Source organism: Centroberyx affinis, unplaced genomic scaffold, assembly GCF_046629955.1.
Source record: "Centroberyx affinis isolate AG114_WGS23_722 - 3 ecotype Tasmania unplaced genomic scaffold, CSIRO-AGI_Caff_v1 ptg000004l_1, whole genome shotgun sequence".
Lineage (NCBI taxonomy): Eukaryota > Metazoa > Chordata > Actinopteri > Beryciformes > Berycidae > Centroberyx > Centroberyx affinis.
This window is the reverse complement of record NW_027278720.1, coordinates 6,001-26,466: the sequence shown is the minus strand read 5'-3', so window position 1 is coordinate 26,466 and position 20,466 is coordinate 6,001. Positions and strand designations below refer to the sequence as shown.

The window sequence follows — 20,466 nt, the reverse complement described above, 5'->3', positions numbered from 1 at the left end:
TGTTAAACACCATAAACAAAATAACACTGTAATTAATGGATTCTAAGATTTTTTTTTAACTTGGAATCATTTGAGAGGGGAAAGTGTTTTTATTGTGGAATCAAAGACCCAAGCATAGATTTACTCTAGAAATAGTTGCTCTTTTGTGGGCAAGGATGTATAGTGGAGGAACTCAGTTTACCAAATTTGTATCTGCAGAGGATAGTTTATTTGCTTTTTATGCTGACACAAATCTGCATGAGATTAGGCCTAAAATAGGATTGAGTCTTTCAAGGGAAAACATTAAATAAAATATTGCTTTTCTGAAAATATAACTGATTTTCTGTGTATTGGTGATTGTTTTCCTAATGATGATCACTCACTGGATATTATAATTTGTATCTACCATCACATCATTAGTTGTAGGTAATGATGGTAACTGTGTGTTTGGCTGTTACCTGGGCTCCATCAGCACCTATGGGTGCAGCAGGCTGTACGCTGTGCAGAGGCAGCACCACCTGACACAGGGGGGCGTGTCGTGCCGCGGCTGCTAACGGATCTGTGTCACCTTCACTGCTACCTGTCCTACTTGCCCTCTTCTGCGATGACAAAATAGTAAAAGAGAGTTGCTGTCTGGTAAGGTAAATGCAATCGCAAGAATAGAGCATAGACGGCTTGTTGAACCATTCTCCTGTTCCGTGATACTGCGCTTTTCCAATGGCACAGAATAGAGAGGAGATTACAAAGATTTATTTTGACGTTGAGGGATTAGCGGTCCTGCGCAACGTAACAGACCCAGAATGACATAGGCAATGTCACGGCATTGATCTCGGTGCTGTAGCCTAAGGAGCCGCTCCTCTGTGTTAAGCATCTTACAGGAAAAAGGTGAGAAAGCCTTTGTATGTGAAGTAGAAGTGGTAGATTCTGCAGCAGACCTACTTTGGTTCGCGGTTACGCGCTATTTACAGCTGCAACGATTGGGCGCAGAAAGAGACGCGCAGGCCATCCCGTAACCTTATTTACTCTTACGCTGTCGTCTTGTTCTGTAAAATCTGTGCTGCATTTGCGAAATCCTGTGGAACTCCAATCGAAAATAAACGCCTGTAATTAATTTAAACCACGAGCCTGTGCATAATTAGTTTATAGGTGCAGGGCGCTCTGGCATGCATAGTATATGCAGCTTGGATATTGTGCGCTGAAAACATGTCTCTTGTAGGGAATAGGAAACTAGTTAGCAAGATGTATAAAACTGTGACAACCGCCTCCCAGGCGTGCACTCCAGTTTCCCATGTTTACATAAATCATGATCATGCAAAAAGGTGAATAATTTGTAGAGATGTCTGAGTCGGAAAGTGACAGCTGGAATGGTCTCTCTCTCTCTCTCTCTCTCTCTCTCTCTCTCTCTCTCTCTCTCTCTCTCTCTCTCTCTCTCCCCCAGCCATGAGTCAGTTCCGGGCGTTAGCGGGTGTCCTGAAGGGTGGGGGGCGCCAGTGGCTGCGGGGGCCCGGCGGCGGGGCGGCCAGGCGCTGGTTTGAACCCCGAAGATGCTGCTCCTCCGGGGCTGCGGTTCCCTCAGCGGTGGCCAGCAGCTCCAGCTATGTTGAGGAGATGTACTTTGCCTGGCTGGAGGATCATAAAAACGTCCATGAGGTAACACTATCAAATCAAACAAATCGGTGTGCAACATGTGCCTTGTCTTCATACATGGATGAATAACCACAGAAAAAAGCTTCTAGAAAAGAAGCTTTTCTTGTCCATGAATGGAAATTTGATTTGTGCTGACAAGCATAGAATGAAACACATTTCACTGAACAGAGGCCACACATTCACTCAAGAATAGAGTGGAGAAAATTTAACACGATAAGATGCCATTCAAACTATTTAAAAATATAATCAAGGGGCCTAAGAATGTCCAGCATTGTTAGAAACTAGTCTTTCAGTCTTTTGGTCATATCAAGAGGGGGGGTAACCATGGGAACCCCAGCTGATTTAGTAGCCAGATTGCAGTTAGGATGTAACTGCTCTCGCCCATGTTGGTCACCATATCTCCGGCCAGAGCCCACTTTCAAACTGTCCATAAATGTGAGTTTTTCCAGTCAATAATAAGCCATTCTGATAATCTTAGTCCATATTTCTGATGGACCTGTTTACCTCTGATGCATCTGTCTCTCTGTGTCTCTCCAGTCTTGGGACGCGTTCTTCCGTAACGCCCAGGCCTCCAGTCCGTCTGGTGAGGCGGACGAGAGACGGCCCTCCACTCTGCTGCAGGGCCGCGCTCTGTCCCACACACCAGACATGGCACAGAAAGTGGTGGAGGACCACCTGGCTGTGCACACACTCATTAGAGCCTACCAGGTACGCCACACTCACCTAGCCCAGCTGTGATGCACACACACACACACACACACACACACTCACACGCCAGCTATTGCCTTATGATGTAATGTGGGTTTATTATAATTACAAATTAACGGGTTGATCACATGTCTCAAGGGCACTATCCATTTAAATCTTAATACAGTGTCAGTATGTGTACAGAGTCATGATGTCATCCGCCCAGAGCCACAATTGGCTGACTGTTTGTATCTCTATCTGTGAAAAATGTATCAAACAAAATCCAGTCGACTTGCCAGAGCAGAGGCAATTGGCAATGAAAGCTGTTTATACTGTGTGTCGTCTTATTAAAAGGAATATACAATTTGTTTGTCACTGCATGAGGTTATGCAAATTGCAAGATTAACTCTAACCTACTTAGCCTGGCTGCTTTTTGAAAATGGAAATATCAAAGAGACTACTTAAACAAAACAGGTGGTAACATTTCCCCTCGCCCTCAAATTAATTAGAGGACCTATCCAAGGGATTTATTAAATTCTGTCTTTTGGCAAAGGCGTCATTTTTATTCCCAGCTTGTTGCGAGCCTGGTGAGAATGTGTGTCTGTGTGTGTGTGTGTGTGTGTGTGTGTGTGTGTGTGTGTGTGTGTGTGTGCATACTGTACGTACATAAAAACCCTCCCAAGGGGCTGTTTTCTCAGTAAGGATGACCTATTCCTGAGGGTCAGTTTATTCTCCAGCTGTTTTATACTGTATGTCCTCAAGTTAGCTCCTCGCTGATTTGCCCCTTTCCTTATTCTTTCTTGCCTGTCACTTTCTCTCTGTTACCCCCCCCCCCCCCCTCTTCTCCCCCTCACCTCTTCTCTGCCTCCCCATCCCTACCTCGTCCATCTCCGTCTTTCTGTGCAGATTCGTGGTCACCATGTTGCCCAGTTAGACCCTCTGGGAATCCTGGAAGCTGACCTGGACTCCTTCGTTCCCTCTGACCTGATCACCACCATCGACAAACTGGGTGAGCCTCACAGCTTCTGCGCTCATCCCAGGCACATTGTGCATCGCAAACACATACACAAACACATCACACATCACACACACATCACAGCTAACTAAAGTGGAAATTGTGACCATGTAAATTCTTTGTCTTTCTTAGTCTTGAGTTGAATTTCTTCATGGTCTTTTACTGAGATAGTTTCATAAACCTAGGCTCCTATGGAATTTGTTAAAAACGGATTATGTGATTTCAAAAATACGTGGCAACCTGAAAATATTTTTTTAATTAATTCCCGAAACGTTGACTAGAGATGCAAGGTCTTCATCCTAATTATAAATTGTTTGCATAGTGTTAGATGTAGTTTTTTTTTTACAGGCTTAGACTTTACTTTTCTTATTCTATGTGCTACAGGATTCCTGCTTACATCCCCCGAACATAATTCCTTGCCTAACCAAAGGCACATGGGGTTTTTAAGACACAGGCGGTATATAGGCCTATGCTCATGAGATTCCCAGTGTGGACGTCCTTCCTCCTAATTAACGCAGGATACTCTTAGCTCTTAAGGATTTCAGTCATAGCCAAGCTATTTTTATTGGCAGGGCTTACATCAAAAGGTTTATTACGCTAGTCATGTAAATGTTTGATTTGTATCTGTTACACTATATTTCTATATATATAGACCCACTTACACTAATAGCTTCAGTATAACTGAGGGTTAACACATACATGCACATACACATATGAATGCACACACAGCACATACACATGCACATATTATACATACACACCCTCTCTGATCCAGGGTTGCATAGCCGATCAGACCCAAGGGTGTAAGTCCAGTATTTCTCTACACCAGGCCCCATCACAGTTCTCCACAAAGTCTGTATACAGGTTGGCCAGCCTAATGCTGTCATTAATCTCAGGCCTAGCTGCTGTCATTCTCCATTTCATTTAGCGGACTGAGGATTGGAGGATGCGGGACGGCCATTGTAACCGATCGAAGGCTAGAGTAATAGCTACTAAAGAGGAGAGGGAGAGAGAGAGAGAGAGACTTCTCTGTTTCTGCTGGCTGCTATTATCAGTGATCAGTGTGTGTCAGGACATAGCGTTGCGTTATGTATTGTCACCAGGCCTATAGCTCACTAATGAAAGCTAATGACCGCCTCAGTGGCCCCTTATTTGGTCAGCTGATACTACATGAGTCTATTCTCGGCCCCTTTTGTCTTTGCTGTGTTCGTAATATGATTTGCACCTGTCTCCTCTTGTGTTGCCTGGGATCTTGAGCTTGACCAGCTCTCTCAGGTGGGCTTTGTCAGCACAGAAACTTATGTGGGGCCGCCGATAATGAAGCTCTATTTCCACAGCCACAGCCTGTAATACTGACTGAAAATGCAACGTCTAAAACGAAGGCCTTATTTTCTTAGTTTTTGTAATCACATCGATTTATTCAGATCAAACTGTTGTAAATTACATACTGTACCTCTGTTTGCAGGGAATACAATCCAAGGGAAACTCAAAAAGTAAATCCCAAAAAGTGAATAAAACATACCCTTTCAACACAATAACAGTCACACTGCAGTTACACATCTTCAAACTGTGATTGAACAGTTATCACAAGATATGCTGGTCTTCTGCCATATAACATATCTAAAACTGCAATATACTCAAATTTCAGGCCATGGATAATTGGAAATTTGGATGTAGGCAGGTCTCATTGCATTATCAATATTATTGTGTTGACAAGTACATGTTTTGGGTTTGAATTTTTGGAGAGTTTTTGGATTTTCTGGAGAGTCTCTTAATCAAATCAGTCTCTGTCTCACACGTTGTTATCCAAGGTTTCTATGGTCTTGATGAGTCTGACTTGGATAAAAGCTTCCAGCTGCCCTCCACCACCTTCATCGGAGGAGACGAGGCCACTCTTCCCCTGAGAGAGATCATCCGCAGACTGGAGGTACTGTGGGAGTGTTTGTGTGAGTGTTTGTGTCTCTGCATGTGTGTACTGAATAGTGGGGGGAAAGTCATAACACTCTGCCCTATGTTTTTATCTCTTCTTTTTCAGACATCCTACTGTGGTCACATCGGGGTGGAATTCATGTTCATTAACAACGTGGATCAGTGTCAGTGGATCCGTCAGAAGTTTGAAACTCCTGGGATCATGCAGTTCACTAATGCTGAGAAGAGAACTCTGCTGGCCCGGCTGGTCAGATCCACACGGTTAGCACTGAATAAACATTACTGACTCATATTTAATGGTGACAACACTGCACCTCTCTTTTAGTAATAGCTCACATCAGGGCCCCATACCCCATAAACAAAACTGCATTTATATGGTAAATTTGGAAAGATAAGCTTCTTTTTTATGATTTAAACTTTATTTACCTTTTTCCTTAAAATCCACAAGCAAATAGGATATATGTATATGTACAGTATATACATATATATACACAGCAGAGGAAAGAACAAACAAATAATAGTGATATTAACATTATTGTCATCATTGTTAATAAAAATATCAATAGGAAAGATCAGCTTTTTATCTTTCACTTACGCTCACTTCCAACTCTGTCAGATGAACTCAGAGGTCACTGGGGGTTCTTGGATGTGACCTTACAATTTTTAGTAGTTTGCTGAATGTTTGAATACCAGCATCCCAAATACAGTATTTATAATACTGTTCTAAAAATCCTCTTTAGTAATGGGCCAGTGGCACATTGTTGTTCTCATCAGGACTCATCAGTCTACATAACAGACACACCGCAATACAGACGATGTTTGATGTGTCATTTGGTGTCAAGTTGCCCCAACATTAATTACGTTCTGTTTATGGTTGGCTTATTGCATTTCAGAATAATGTACGCTGATATACTACATGCACAACCTCCAGCCTGCACTTAGTGATTTATCATCCCTGATTAAACCCGTTGCCTTTGCTGTTGTACATATCACTCCTAACTGAAAAATACACAGGAGTGGCATGATCTTTTACTGACTGACCTACAGCTGCCCTTAGTGGCACAAACCTCCATGAACCCGACATCTGAACTGTGTTTATGTCTAGGTTTGAGGACTTCCTGGCTAGGAAGTGGTCGTCTGAGAAACGTTTTGGTCTGGAGGGCTGTGAGGTGCTGATTCCCGCTCTGAAAACCATCATTGATAAGTCGAGCGCTGCAGGCATCGACAGCGTGATCATGGGGATGCCTCATCGGTACTGTGCATTACTCCTCTCTCTTCTATCGGTTGAGTCACTCATACAGTTACATTTGTCCTTCATCTCCACTAAGGACCACATTTGAAATGGATGTTTTAAAACTAAGTGTAAACTCTTCTACCAGGGGTCGACTGAATGTCTTGGCCAATGTGGTTCGTAAGGACCTGGATCAGATCTTCTGCCAGTTTGACCCCAAATTAGAGGCTGCTGATGAGGTATGGGCCTGTAGATACCCGACAATGTGGGAAACTATCAGAGGAAAGCATTCTGGAGACGCCACTCATGCATTATTTCATCTGTATTTCTGTATTGCTAGGGTTCAGGGGATGTGAAGTACCATCTGGGGATGTACCACGAGAGGATTAACCGTGAGACAGACAAGAACATCACGCTGTCGCTCATGGCAAACCCGTCCCACCTGGAGGCGGTGGACCCGGTGGTGCAGGGCAAGGCCAAAGCTGAGCAGTTCTACAGAGGAGACACTCAGGGAAAGAAGGTAACAGTTGGCAAGGGGGGCATATTTTGTGTTTTGAAACATGATGGCATGATGTACAGGCAATGTAAATGTAGATTTGCACATAGATGAATACTTGGTCCCACTGAGTCCATGATGTGGTTTACCAGGTCATGTCCATCTTGATGCATGGGGATGCTGCTTTTGCCGGACAAGGGGTTGTATATGAGACCTTCCACCTGAGTGAGCTCCCCTCCTACACCACACATGGTACAGTCCATGTGGTGGTCAACAATCAGGTATGGGAGGGTTCAATGATTCAATAGATATTGTAACATGATCTGACACATATACCATGATGCACAAATTTTGTTGTTCACTCACTAATACTACTACTGCTACTACTACTGCTACTATAAAAAAAGGAGGGGTATCCTAGGATATAGCAATTCCTAATATTTCTGGTGATATTAGTACTTGGAGGTACTAATAGCAGTAAAAAATCTGTATCACGTTAGTGATGTAATTTCCCCAACCTTATTAAATCACCTTCTTGTACAAGCCATTCGGATTTTGTTCTAGTGTCTTTTGTAGACACTAGACTTGTCTAAATCGACCAATCAGCTCTAAATGAAGTATTATTCCCGCCCCAGCGCCTGTAAACTCTGCCCCAGTTTAGCTTCGACTGCTAATACTAATAATAATAACTTTATTTTTATAGCACTTTTATAGAACAAAATGTACAAAGTATTTCACAATCAAGACAAGCAGAAACATGGTCACATAAGCAAAAGGAAAGTGACAAAAACAAAGACATACTCATCAGGATATGGACCCTGGTTAGCGTAAAGGCTGGGGTGGGTGGGGTAAGGTTATATCAGCAAATACCTCTGTATTAAGTTTACAGACTCTAAATGGGTTATTATCAGACTGAGTGTATGATTATTGTCTCTCAGATTGGTTTTACTTCAGACCCTCGCGTGGCTCGCTCCTCCCCCTACCCCACTGATGTGGCCCGGGTCGTCAACGCGCCCATCTTCCATGTGAATGCCGATGACCCTGAGGCTGTCATGTACGTGTGCCGGGTGGCTGCAGAGTGGAGGAACACCTTCAACAAGGATGTCGTCATTGACCTGGTGAGTCATCACCAAGCCTTGATGCCTTAAAGAGGAATGCAAAGAAAATTAAAACTTTGTTTGTGGTAATAGCTTCTGTTTTTACGGTGTGTGCGTGTGTGTGTTTACAGGTGTGTTACAGGCGGTTTGGTCATAATGAGATGGACGAGCCCATGTTCACCCAGCCGCTGATGTACAAGCAGATCCGTCGGCAGGAGCATGTGCTGAAAAAGTATTCGGATAAGCTCATTGCCGAGGGAGTGGTGACACTGCAGGAATTTGAGGTTTGTGATCTAACGCTGTTTGCTCTTGTTAAATATATATCGGTGGCTGCTACTGTATGCAGTTTTATGTGTATCACCGCTGGACTAAGTGCATTAAATCATACTTAAATATTACCCTGCCCTGCAAGTAAATTTGTTGCGCCAGCACTGCTGTAGTTGAGTTTCAATTTACTGCCTCAGTTCCATCACCCGGCCCCACAATCCCTCACACTCATATATTGCTGAATGAAGTTGAAGTAGTCAGTTTCTGGTGTTGTTCAGTGGAATAACTCAAGCTTTTCATCCAAAACAGAAACTTTGATGGTAACATCCATTCTGAATGTTGTTTTATACAGGCATGCCAGAGCAACACTGCAGAACCTTGATGGACACTGTTTTCTGTTGTGTTGCCTGGTGTTTGGACTCTTGCAAAAACCCATTTGTAATACAAGGCAGAACCATTGCTGCTGGTGGAGACTCCCCCCCCTCATTCCCCTAATGTCTCTCTCTCTCTCTCTCTCTCTCTCTCTCTCTCTCTCTCTCTCTCTCTCTGCCACACACACAGTTTTGGTCTGTCAGTTTTAGTTTTTTTTTTTTTTGTTACAGGAAGAAGTTGCCAAATATGACAAGATATGCGAAGAGGCATACACCAGCTCCAAGGATGAAAAGATCTTACACATCCGTCACTGGCTAGACTCCCCCTGGCCGGGTAAATACTGTATCTTGTCTTTGTCAACTTTCAAGAGATAGCTGGTCAACAATTCATACATTCATTCTGTTGCACTCTGACTTAAATTGTTTATTATGCTACTTCTGCTTTTGTTTGTTGATTGACTGCCTTGTCTGTGAACAACTTTTTTCTTCTCTGTTCCAAACTCCCTGTCTGTCTCTGTAGATTTCTTCACAGCTGAGGGAGAGCCCAAGAGCATGAGTTGTCCCCCCACAGGACTGGATGAGGAGGTTCTGCAGCACATAGGCCAGACAGCCAGCTCCGTGCCCCTGGAAGATTTTAAGATCCACACTGGTGAGTCTCGTTGCCTTGTGCGGGACGACACAGCAGTCAGAACGTCTAGCCGCCATGGAGGTGCTGATGCGACAAAGGAGCACATCTGCATCGTCATGAAAAAGCATGGGACTCAAACCTCTGTATAAGTCACTAAAGATCCTCAAACCACATAAACCTCAGTCCCACTTTTTTTTCTTTTATTACCTTGCATAGACATATTTCTACCGGGACAATCTTCAGAAAGTCAATAAAAGCAGTTCACCTGTAAACACATCCCTCCCCAACAGCAGGTGTCTGGCCTGCACAGCTGGCTTGGCACATGCTGTAGCAGTTTAGACCACCACAGAGGTTTTTATTTACAATACAGTATGCCAGCCCATTGCTTTTTACATCCCCTTTCCCCGCTGCTCTCCCTAAGCTATCACTTCTTTTAATTTTTGTTCCCCTATCCCCATGCTGCTTGTAAAAACAGTGGTCAGTCATTGAGACCGTGTGTGTGCGTGTGTGTGTGTGTGTTCTCCAGGTGTGTCTCGTATCCTGCGTGGTCGAGCGGACCTGGTGAAGAAGCGTCAGATGGACTGGGCTCTAGGGGAGTACATGGCTTTTGGCTCCCTTCTCAAAGATGGCACCCATGTCCGACTCAGCGGGCAGGATGTGGAGCGGGGAACCTTCAGGTGAGTGTATGTGAAGACGACAGACAGATGTTGCATCGGTACTCTCTTTAACAGTGCTTCTGAACTTTTATTCATTCAGGTAAAGTTTCAGGTCTGTTTGTAGCAACCCCCTGCTTCACACTCACAGCAAAACCTCCTGCTGTTGGCCACTGGGCAGCTCTACTGGAGCAGTGCCTTGCTGAAGGGCACCTCAAGTGTAGTTGTTGAGGGAAGGGAGTGTTGAAAGCACACTGACTTTCCCCATCCAAATTTTCCCAAGTCACAAGCCTGTTTCTCTAATCTGTAGGCTACGACCAACCCTATATTTGTTCGGCCTGGGAGCTGAGTCGCAGCTTGTCTACTGCTCCAATTGAGCTTTTTTTTTAATCAAAAATGAGTTTGATCATTCCCATACAATGAAATTCAAATTGATATTGCCTAGGGATGGGACGATATGCTTATCTGAGGATATGATTCGATATGCAATATGGGGTTCACGATTCACTGCAACCACGATACGATGTAATATATAAAAGTTCAATGACAACAAAGTCTGGCTGTGCACAATTATGTTTTTCTGAGCCACAAATCTTTCTAGAAATGACATTGGCTTGCTAGAATGTAAACAACAATGCAGTGCAAATAATATAATTTTGATAGTGCTTGAAAAATTGGGATGAGTAAAATGTAGCTAATATTGCGATTCATTTTTCTGCCCCATGATACGTATTGTCACATTTTTGTATTGCGATATATTGAATTTTGATGTATTGTCCCACCCCTAATATTGCCCCAAATTGATAACTACTTCCATTTTGAGATCAAATTGGCACATTTGTGCCACGTGTGAAGGCCAGTATGCGTTGACCAGCGTTACAGGGTTAGGAACATTCCTCTGTATGAAGGAGTCAAGGGGGTGGGGCGCTGGGAATCTAACAGACAAAAGACGTCAGCGTAGTCTCCTGGGAACAGTGAAGCCCACATGGTGTTGTCATGGTACGGAGGGAACGAGTGACACGTGAACAAAATCAGCTCCCCCTCTCACTGCGCCTGTCTCATCTGTCCCCTACCGCTTCTCCACCCAGCACACAGACCGTACATCACACTAACTAACAAGAGTTACGGGGCTTTCGTGTTGCCTCGCATTTAAAACTGACATGTATTTCTTCCCTCCAGCGTCCCCTTCAACAGGATCATTTGCCTGGCTATAAATAAATAAATAATAAACTCACAGATACAAGGGCTGCAGACAGCAGCCAAGCGCTACGTCCACCACTCACCTCTGTGTCACCTGCTGTTTATTTAAATCAACTGTCTTCTGTTGGACTGCACATTGTCTCTCTCCTGTTACCTTTCCTTTTCGCTATGCCTTCCCCGCCCCCCCCCGGATCCCTCACCCCTTCACTTTCTCCTCCTCCTTCACACCTACACATTTTTTTCTTCCCCCACTCCCCTCGTTTCCCTTCATAGTTCTTAGGAACTGAGCATATTGGCGTGTTACAGCTGACTGGGCCTGCTTGCGTTTCTGTGATGTACGTAACAGCGTGGACTAATGGATTCAGTCGTCTGTGTTTGGGTGGGTTGCGTGTGCTGCACCAAGCACCCCTTTCCTTGACTAATGGGGCCCCCAGGCAGAGGAAGTGTGAGTGTGTGTGTGTGTGTGTGTGTGTGTGTGTGTGTGTGAAGAAGAAGAAGAGTGAGGTGGGGACACAGTATATGAGGCAATCCCAGAGAAAGACCCTACTCTTATCAGGGTTTTGGATCCTCTTTTCATAGTGTATGAGAGTATTGAGAAAAGAAAACATGAAATTATGTTACCTCAATTAGCGGTGGCTGCTCTCAATTTGATCCCTTCATCAAAGGATTTCTTGAAGAGAAAGTGAATATCCTGCAAATCTAGAGCAAGGATCAAACAAAACAATTATGCAGTATCTGCCCTCATTAGTACATAATTATGGTTGATACTAGTCACAGAAATCAAATCACAATCATATATTCTTGTGTACAGTATACATCACATGCAAGATAATAATCAATACATTTCGGTTATTTCCTGAAGCCCTTCCGTTTGACCGTTGCATAACCTCAAGTACTTTGTGTGTGTGTGTTTCAGTGTGTCTGTGTGTGCGTGTGTGTGTGTGTGTGGAGACATCATTAGGGTGATGTTAAAGGGGTTTTAAGTGATTGTCTCATCGTGCTGGTTCTGATGGCTGACTCCTACATTGGGAGCGAGCGGACTGGCAGAGCTTGTTAACGCTTGGCTCTTTGCTCCCATCAACTCCTGTTGGGCCTCGGCGCCCATACCGACTGAAGATGAGGAGTGAGCGGGCTGCTCTTCATGGATTGGCTGTCCCGGGCTGGGAGACTGACTGCAGTGTGTGTATGTGTGTTTGCATGCATCTCCTGCTGTGTGACGACCCTTTGACAAATCCCCCATGCCTCAGTAAACCTCTTGTTTTCACCATCATCATTTAAGGCAGCTTGGTGTCCTGAAAATCTTTGGATCCTGTGGCAATATTCCTCCCTAGTTTTACGCACCATACATCGTCTTTTCTCCTCAGGAAACCTCCCGGTTCTATACAACGCAAGCGTCACAGCTTCTTAAATGGTTTTGCGTGATTGGTTTTGTTTTGGAATCCAGTTCATCCATTCATTTAACTGGATGTGATGCATTGCTATGCTCTCTTAGTAACAGATGTTGCCATTATAGTGATTTATTTTCTATGCGCTCCAAAATCTTTTTAAGTACCATATACAAATGGATGACTTGGCACAACGATTATTTTTTACTGTGTCCTTTCTTTCATCCCTTCCCCTCTTTTTTTTTGGCAGTCACCGTCATCATGTTCTACATGATCAAGAGGTGGACAAACGTTTCTGTGTTCCCATGAACCACCTGTGGTCCAACCAGGCCCCCTACACTGTCTGCAACAGCTCCTTATCCGAGTACGGAGTTCTAGGTAAGACTGAAAACACAATACAGCATGATAAGTCCTCTGTTAATTGTGGCTGTTAATGATGACTGTGACTCCAGGTTTTGAGCTGGGTTTTGCCATGGCCAGTCCGAATGCTCTGATCCTGTGGGAGGCCCAGTTTGGAGACTTCCACAACACAGCCCAGTGTATCATTGACCAGTTCATCAGCCCCGGCCAGGCCAAGTGGGTCCGCAACAACGGCATTGTCCTGCTGCTGCCTCATGGCATGGAGGGAATGGTGAGAAGGCACCGTGACTGTTATGTGAATAAGCTGCTTTGGAAAATAGAATTTGATAATTAAATATCACATTCTCTAGAGTTTACAGAATGATTAATTGGAGGTGACTCATATATATATATGTATACAGTGTTTCCTCTGTATTAATTTAGCAGTGGTATGCCTCCACTGCAAGGAAATTACAACCGCTAGAGAAAATGTGAAATGAAAATCAGTATTGTAATTTAGGCTTACTGTCATCTAAAACTAAAATAAATGTAGTCCAAATGTTTTAGAAGTAATGATTTTATTATAATTAAAAAACTGTTTTAGCACTAGAACCTCACAAGCTCATCTTGAAACATAACTTAGACCCAAGCAGCGGCAGATATGGGACAAAACTAGAATTATCCCCCCAAGCACCACAGCTGCATACAATTACAGAGGAAACGCTGTATATATTAGGGTGAGTTCTGCTTCCATCTTGTTATATATCCACCTCTCCTCTCTTCTCTTCCCTCTTCAGGGTCCAGAACATTCTTCAGCTCGACCTGAGCGCTTCCTGCAGATGAGCAAAGACGACCCTGATCGCTTCCCTGTATGTCTGCATGTACAATTTACAGTTACAATATGGCCCAATACATTTACCTTAGGAAAGATCAGGAAAGAGAGGGGGGTGATGTGTTACAAAGGTCCTGGGATTTTAACGCAGGACGTCACACTTACATGGTACGTGCCTTACCTCACTGAGCCACCAGGACGCCCCCAATATACGTATATATACTATATATACCATTTTGATGAATGTGGCGATCTATGATCGTATATTTCCAAGAAATGGGGTCCACTGTGAACCCATTTACATTGCACAGTGAACTGGGGTTAGTGTCCAATAACTTCCTCTCTCAATGGGCCATTCTGATCTCATGACCACTTAAGTGATGGCATGATTGTCCATTTCATTAGAGCTGAAAAGTCTCTTCATTATGGCCTCAAAGCCTCAGCATTCAGCAATAAGTCAGGTCCCAAGGGTGAGCTGGCACAGGGGAGCATTGGAGGAGCAAACCACAGCAGGCAGTCTCTGCAGAAGCCTACTAGATTCATCTCCAAATGGGGTATTGATCAAACTATTAGTGGGAGCATACTGAGGATTAACATTCTCTCTACCGTGTGTGTGTGTGTGTGTGTGTGTGTGTGTGTGTGTGTGTGTGTGTGTGTGATATGGTTTGTGCACTGCTGTGCTCATGCGCTACATCTTCTACCCAAACGAAAGAGAAAAAAAAACAAACCAAGGCTGAAACCAACATGGCTGTTCTGCAATTTTGTCTATCCATAAAGTTAGATTTTTTCTTTTTGACTGTGATAGCCTTCATAATCCTTTTTTAATTAATTTTCTGTGAAGGAGTTCAGTGGAGATTTTGAAGTCCAGCAGCTTTATGACTGTAACTGGATTGTGGTCAACTGTTCCACGCCTGCTAACTACTGCCATGTGCTGAGACGGCAGATTCTGCTGCCATTCAGAAAACCGGTAAGGTTTAGCATTTGTTTACTAAAGCTTTGTCTTGAAAATATTTGATCTATGTATTGATTAGAGCCTTTACTTCATAGTGACAGAAATACTGTAATAACTACATTACAACCATGCTTCAATAGGAAAATAGTCTGTTTGCAGGACCTATCGTGATCGTTATACATTATAACCTTTTGATAGCATTTCTAACCCAACAACAAATATGGTAATGTAATTTAAGTAACAGTAGTATGGGTCTAAACTTTTTTAGCATTCTTTCCTAGAATATGCACAGTTCTTTTTTCAGTCTCTTACAGTTTTCAGCCACAGTGAATGTCTTAACTGATCCCCTGTCGCACGTAAATGCAATGCTTTGTGGAGCATGAGAAAATCACTTCCTGAGCAAATTAGAGAGGGGGCCAATAGGGGATAATATTGTTTTGTTTTCTATGAAGAAGTCTGAAATTATGGACTCGGCTGGTTGAGCAGCAAAGGGTTTTATTTATTTGATTGTTAAAGAAATGTTTTGTTTTCCCCAATGTCAACGTTGCGTGCTATATGGTGGCAACAAATTAGCGTGAAAAGAGATAAAAACTTTTATCTCTTGAGTTTTTTCAAAGCACACAATGGAGATACGGATGACAGAATCAATCTGTTGTTTGTACTTGACAGAAATTTCTCACTTTTTTTCTCACAGTTGATCATATTCACTCCTAAATCTCTGCTGAGGCACCCAGATGCAAGGTCCAGTTTTGATGACCTTGCCACAGGTAAAGTTTTCCCTATTTTCTGTGAAATGTGACAGTCCTAAATTTTGGGATACTATTATAGAGATCACATGTCTGCAGATACTAAATTCAGGAGGCTGATTCCTGACGAGGGCCCTGCAAGTCAAAGCCCAGGTCAGGTGAAAAGAGTCATCTTCTGCACCGGCAAAGTCTACTATGAACTGGCTAAAGAGAGGAAACAGCAAAACGTGGAGAGTGACATCGCCATCATCAGACTTGAACAGGTGCTTAATCCCTCTCATCAGTCTGAGTATGTGATGCAATGTGGAGTTTGAGGAGGGCGTGATGCGATCTTGTTGAATAATTCACAGACACTTCATTGTCGATATCCCACTCATTCTGCTGCTGTTTTTACAGATCTCTCCGTTCCCCTTTGACCTGGTCAGGGCAGAGGTGGAGAAATACTCCAACGCTGAACTGATCTGGTGTCAGGAGGAGCACAAGAACATGGGTTACTATGATTACGTCCGGCCACGCTTCCTCACTGTAGTGGCCAATAAGAAGCCCATCTGGTAAGGGATTAGTTCACTTGTCATATGGTCTGATTTGTTCACGGTGTTATGACAGGCAAACAGTAAGAATGGAGATAAAGAATCAGGTGAAGGATTTTTACCGTGCGCACTGTCACTGGTGACAGTGCGCACGGTCTCCATATAACTAACCTGTTGTGTTTCCTTCAGGTATGTGGGCCGGGACCCTGCAGCTGCTCCCGCCACAGGGAACAAGTCCACCCACCTCAATGAGCTCAAGAGATTCATGGACACTGCTTTCAACCTGAGCGCCTTCCAGGGGAGGAACTTCTAGTGTCCCTCAGGAGAACCACAACAAGAACCAGAACAAGAACCAGAACGAGAAGCAGGGAGGAGCAGTTCCATCTGCAACCACCCAGGACCATTGATTAAGTTTTGATATGTGGCAAAATTATACATTTTTACAAACTAGTTTAGATTTGTGACAATCTGCAGTGTAGCCGAGTGCTTACGGACAGTTTGGTCCCTAATTTAGCCAACATCATTTTACCCGTAGAAACCTTCACATACCAAAGTTCTGATTCCTGACAATCTCTGTAATTTCCGTGGCTTTAGCACAGTAGATACCTCCATTGCCTCTATGCTGAATCTTAGAGATACATATTGTAGATCGGTTTTTGTAGATGAATAGCACAAGCTACAAGACGCACACAAAACACCGCACCGGTGTACCTACACAATGAATGTGAATGATATCACATATCACAGGTATGAAGACTGTTATTGAAATCTAACACATCAGTTCTGAGTAGGTTTATTGCCTGTATTTGCCTTGGTTATCTTAGCTGTTAGTAAAAGAGTCTCTAGTTATTGTCACACCTCACTTCACCAGGAGACGTGAGCCAGCTGGCAGGGAGACAGGCAGCCATGTTTTCTAGCGAGGACATACGGCTCAGCTTCGTCTTCGGAGGCTGAGGGATACACACACGTAAACACAGCAAAGCCTTGGATGCTTTGGGATGAGGGTAACATTGACACTCGGTTGTCACATTAAAATCCCCAGGTACTTAACAGAGTTGATATTAGTTATCACTGTGTTTAGAAATGCTCCATATAATTATGCTTCCTGTTCAGCCATACCTTCTCCAGTTAACGCTGGGAGATTTAGCCATAAGCCGTGCACAAACATAATTTTACATATTTTAATGATTTAAAAAAAATGGTTATGTATCTTTAGTTTGTTATTGGAATAATAAGCTTATATATCCACATGTCAGTGTGGGTACTGAAACATAGGTATTGAAAAAGAGTATTGCACAGCTGGATGCAGTTGCACTACACTTGATTGAACAGAGCAATAACATGTTATAGTTTAATAAAATGCTTTGATGATATTGTTTCGTTGCAGATGATGCTTAGCATTTTATTTGTAAAAGAAAGTATAGATTTGTAAAGGAAGGGAATATGTACAATGTTACTGTCTGCAAAAAACATACAGTAGTAGCACAATCATCAGCGACACAACTGTGAATTCATGCAACAATAAAATGCAATAACACACAAAATAACAGCCCCTTGTGTTTTGCTGTTTAACTATATGGAAAAAAGCTATTTCTGTGGGTGTTATGCATTTTTAATTTAATGCCCAAGTTGGAGGCCTCTATTATCCTCAGTAAGCATTGTCCACGGCAATAACAGCCTCTTTGCAAAGAGGGTCCAGTTTACCATCTCCGCCTTGGGGAAAAGAATAACAGATTGTTAGGCTTTCATCAATACATTATTTTTCTTTATTCCTTTATTCCTCTGTGACTCAATAATAATTCAGCTCAGCATCACACTCTCACACATCATGTTATTTCTTACATCACAGTCAATCACCTGACATCACCATGGAGTGGTGGGAAGCCTATGGCATCATGAATCTTTCACCCTGTCTGCCTATGGAAACCAAACTCACCAAACTCCAGCTGCTTTACGTCACAGGTGTAGACACTCTCCCCGTTGACCACGAGCTCCACTATGTTCCAGTCACTCGTTTCTTCTAAGACACACTGATGCCCATGCTCTCTTAATGCAGCTTTGTCAGATAGAAATATATAGAAATTAATTACCTAACACAATGGTCGCACATGTATGACATCACTTCAACAACAGTGAGGCAGCAGACGACTGTATCCTATGAGAAAAGAGATATAGCTACCCTGCAGACCCTCCAGACGGAAGGTCCTGTGCTCTACTAGCCCGCTGGATTCATATGGTCCATAACGCAGGGTCACCTGTGCGTTTTTAGGCATTGTTGTGAACACTTAGGTTACCCCCCTATCTTCTTCTTTGTTTCTCTTCACGCACCTGTTGCTAAAGCGACCTCGTTTCCAAGGAAGCGAATGGTGTTTAGTTTCTGACGTCATAATGCAACTGGTCTGCGCGACACACCGCTTTGAGCAAGAAAAAAAAAAACTTTGAGCAAGAAAAACTTCAGACCTAGCATGTTAAAGTAGCTTCTAGCCTATGTCAGTTTCCATGGTGCGTTCAAGTTCAACCATAAACGGAATGATCAAGCCTCGACTAAAACAACGACATGCTTTCTTCTCAGCTGTGTGCTGCTCAGGTATTAGATACCCAGATATAGGCTCTTCCTGTATTTTATTTGTATTTATGCACACAGCATACTACACACACTGCACTACACACGCTACACACACAGGACGTTACTCTTTCATTTCTTGGAAAGGTCTCTCAGCTTTCCCTGACACATTGCCCCAGGCTCTACTAGCTCTACATTGACTGTAATAGCAAGCCTATTCAGTGAATTTTCACTGCATCACAGCTTACATACATTCTAGTGTTGCGGAAAAAAAATAGAACTCTGTGTGTGTGTGTGTGTGTGTGTGTGTGTGTGTGTGTGTGTGTGTGTGTGTGTGTGTGTGTGTGGGGGGGGGGGTAATGTAGTAATGTTTACTGGTGTTATGAGACATGGATGAGGACTTGCTTGTTGTTGTAGTCCTGTTTCTGATGAATCCAGTGGCTTCAGTCCTTGTAATGTACAACAAGTGAGTGTGTGTAAGGAATAGGCTACATTTCATAAAGGCTTTTGACTGGCATTTTTTTAGGATCAGTCAGGTTTACTCCTTGATTGTGCCATAACAGGAGGATTTTTGTTTTTGCATTCTTAAAAACGGTACGATGCTCTCTTACTCTATAAACAGAAATATAAGTCTTTGGTTGATTTTGGTTTCTTTGTTTTAATTTACTTTGCACAACAGTTCAAGAACAGTCACATGTTGATGAAAGGCAGAGTAATGTGGCCCATTGTAGATGAACAGATGTGAAGATATCAAGTACTGTATGTTATTTCATGATATGTTTATACAATATTTAAAGCTTTATTGTTTTTAAACTTTATAGCCATAAACACAGTGATCACCTCTGATTAATAAGTTTAAATCATTTTTCAAATTCACATTTTACACTCTGTAACTGCAACATTAGGCTGTCATACAAAAATAAATAATAACTTAATTCATATTATATTTTCTTCTCATAAATTTACAAATACACAATTCATCACACTTAACATTCTTTAAGAAACTAAAAAGTATCCCTTTTAGCTTGGACAATTGCTTTTTATTGTCTATGTACACTAACACAGTATGGATCCCAGTGTAGGACATATACTGGCAGTACAGTAGAACTGAATGTCTAGTAATATGATCATTGATTTTAACTCAGGATACTTTTAAAACAGCCTTTTTACAAATACCACATTTAGGTACAATAGACACAGCAATTTATCAAGACTACACAAATGGAATTTGCATAGAAGATTTTAGTTTCACAATGTAGGCTATAAATCTTCAGAGAGCAGCATGCAACATGTCAGTTGACATATAGTAAAACAATCAACCAGTAAACTAACTCACAGACTAGATGTCTTTTGCCCTATCATCATATTGATGATGGAGATCTTGTGGGTGAAATGTTGCAGACATAAAAAAGGGGGCTTTATCCCTGTGTGTCGGCATCTTTTTTCAATTACATGTACTATGCTACAACTCTAATTTCACCAATGATCTTAACTCTCAGTCAGATAGCCTTCCAACAATAAATTTACTTCTTCGGCTGATTCACTTAAATCTAGTGCAAAACAATACTCAATGATTTTCTATTTTATCTGGAGTTTTTTTTTTTTGTATTTCATTTAAAAACTCAAATTCGATTCCCCATTACCCCTGTTGCAATTTTTTAACTGGGCAACATTTTTGTAACAACAGCACAGAAGGTCCTCTTTAGCAGCCAAACATCTCTAAACTGTTAGAATATGCAGATTGGATCATCAGCACTTATTACATTTTACAATATATCACAAAACACGTTTACAGATCATTTGTATAACTAGTTTGTGCAGTGTTTTTGTGAGTGACTCAAGAGGAATATATTGTTGCAGCACGACAACACAATTTAACATCACACCTCTTGAGTATTTTCAATGGCATCTACAGTTTC

The 20,466-nt window shown here is 42.6% G+C and overlaps 2 protein-coding genes across 3 annotated transcripts; one reads left to right on the top strand and one right to left on the bottom strand.

Annotated features, from left to right (window-relative positions):
- The first annotated feature begins 1,419 nt into the window (after positions 1-1,419).
- On the top strand, positions 1,420-16,297 carry ogdhl (oxoglutarate dehydrogenase L). Of its 2 annotated transcripts, XM_071515212.1 has the most exons (22): positions 1,420-1,629; positions 2,164-2,334; positions 3,220-3,322; positions 5,140-5,255; positions 5,364-5,518; positions 6,363-6,509; positions 6,637-6,727; positions 6,829-7,008; positions 7,137-7,265; positions 7,923-8,102; positions 8,213-8,365; positions 8,951-9,053; positions 9,240-9,368; positions 9,874-10,024; positions 12,836-12,963; positions 13,038-13,216; positions 13,722-13,793; positions 14,598-14,723; positions 15,403-15,475; positions 15,554-15,717; positions 15,851-16,005; positions 16,174-16,297. In XM_071515212.1, exons 1-22 carry the CDS (start codon positions 1,420-1,422, stop codon positions 16,295-16,297), a joined length of 3,039 nt encoding a protein of 1,012 aa, XP_071371313.1. The 2 variants fall into 2 exon arrangements, with proteins under 2 accessions (XP_071371313.1, XP_071371397.1); XM_071515296.1 differs by lacking the exons at positions 1,420-1,629; positions 2,164-2,334; positions 3,220-3,322; positions 5,140-5,255; positions 7,923-8,102 and having other exon boundaries at positions 5,397-5,518.
- A 1,335-nt stretch (positions 16,298-17,632) lies between these two features.
- cunh10orf53 (chromosome unknown C10orf53 homolog) lies at positions 17,633-18,257 on the bottom strand. The gene is made up of 3 exons (XM_071512989.1): positions 18,164-18,257; positions 17,921-18,040; positions 17,633-17,697 (listed from the first exon to the last, which is right to left on the bottom strand). The coding sequence occupies exons 1-3, from the start codon at positions 18,255-18,257 to the stop codon at positions 17,633-17,635; spliced, it is 279 nt and encodes a 92-aa protein (XP_071369090.1).
- Between the last annotated feature and the right edge of the window lie 2,209 nt (positions 18,258-20,466).

What these genes read in the sequence shown, in the direction of transcription:
- ogdhl (XM_071515212.1), top strand. Translation starts at nt 1,420, where the DNA reads ATGAGTCAGTTCCGGGCGTTAGCGGGTGTCCTGAAGGGTGGGGGGCGC. An exon ending in CTCATGGCATGGAGGGAATG is followed by an intron (nt 13,217 to 13,721) that starts GTGAGAAGGCAC and finishes TTCCCTCTTCAG; the next exon opens with GGTCCAGAACATTCTTCAGC. An exon ending in TTTTGATGACCTTGCCACAG is followed by an intron (nt 15,476 to 15,553) that starts GTAAAGTTTTCC and finishes ACATGTCTGCAG; the next exon opens with ATACTAAATTCAGGAGGCTG.
- cunh10orf53 (XM_071512989.1), bottom strand. Translation starts at nt 18,257, where the DNA reads ATGCCTAAAAACGCACAGGTGACCCTGCGTTATGGACCATATGAATCC. An exon ending in CCGTCTGGAGGGTCTGCAGG is followed by an intron (nt 18,041 to 18,163) that starts GTAGCTATATCT and finishes TATCTGACAAAG; the next exon opens with CTGCATTAAGAGAGCATGGG. An exon ending in CGTAAAGCAGCTGGAGTTTG is followed by an intron (nt 17,698 to 17,920) that starts GTGAGTTTGGTT and finishes CTTTTCCCCAAG; the next exon opens with GCGGAGATGGTAAACTGGAC.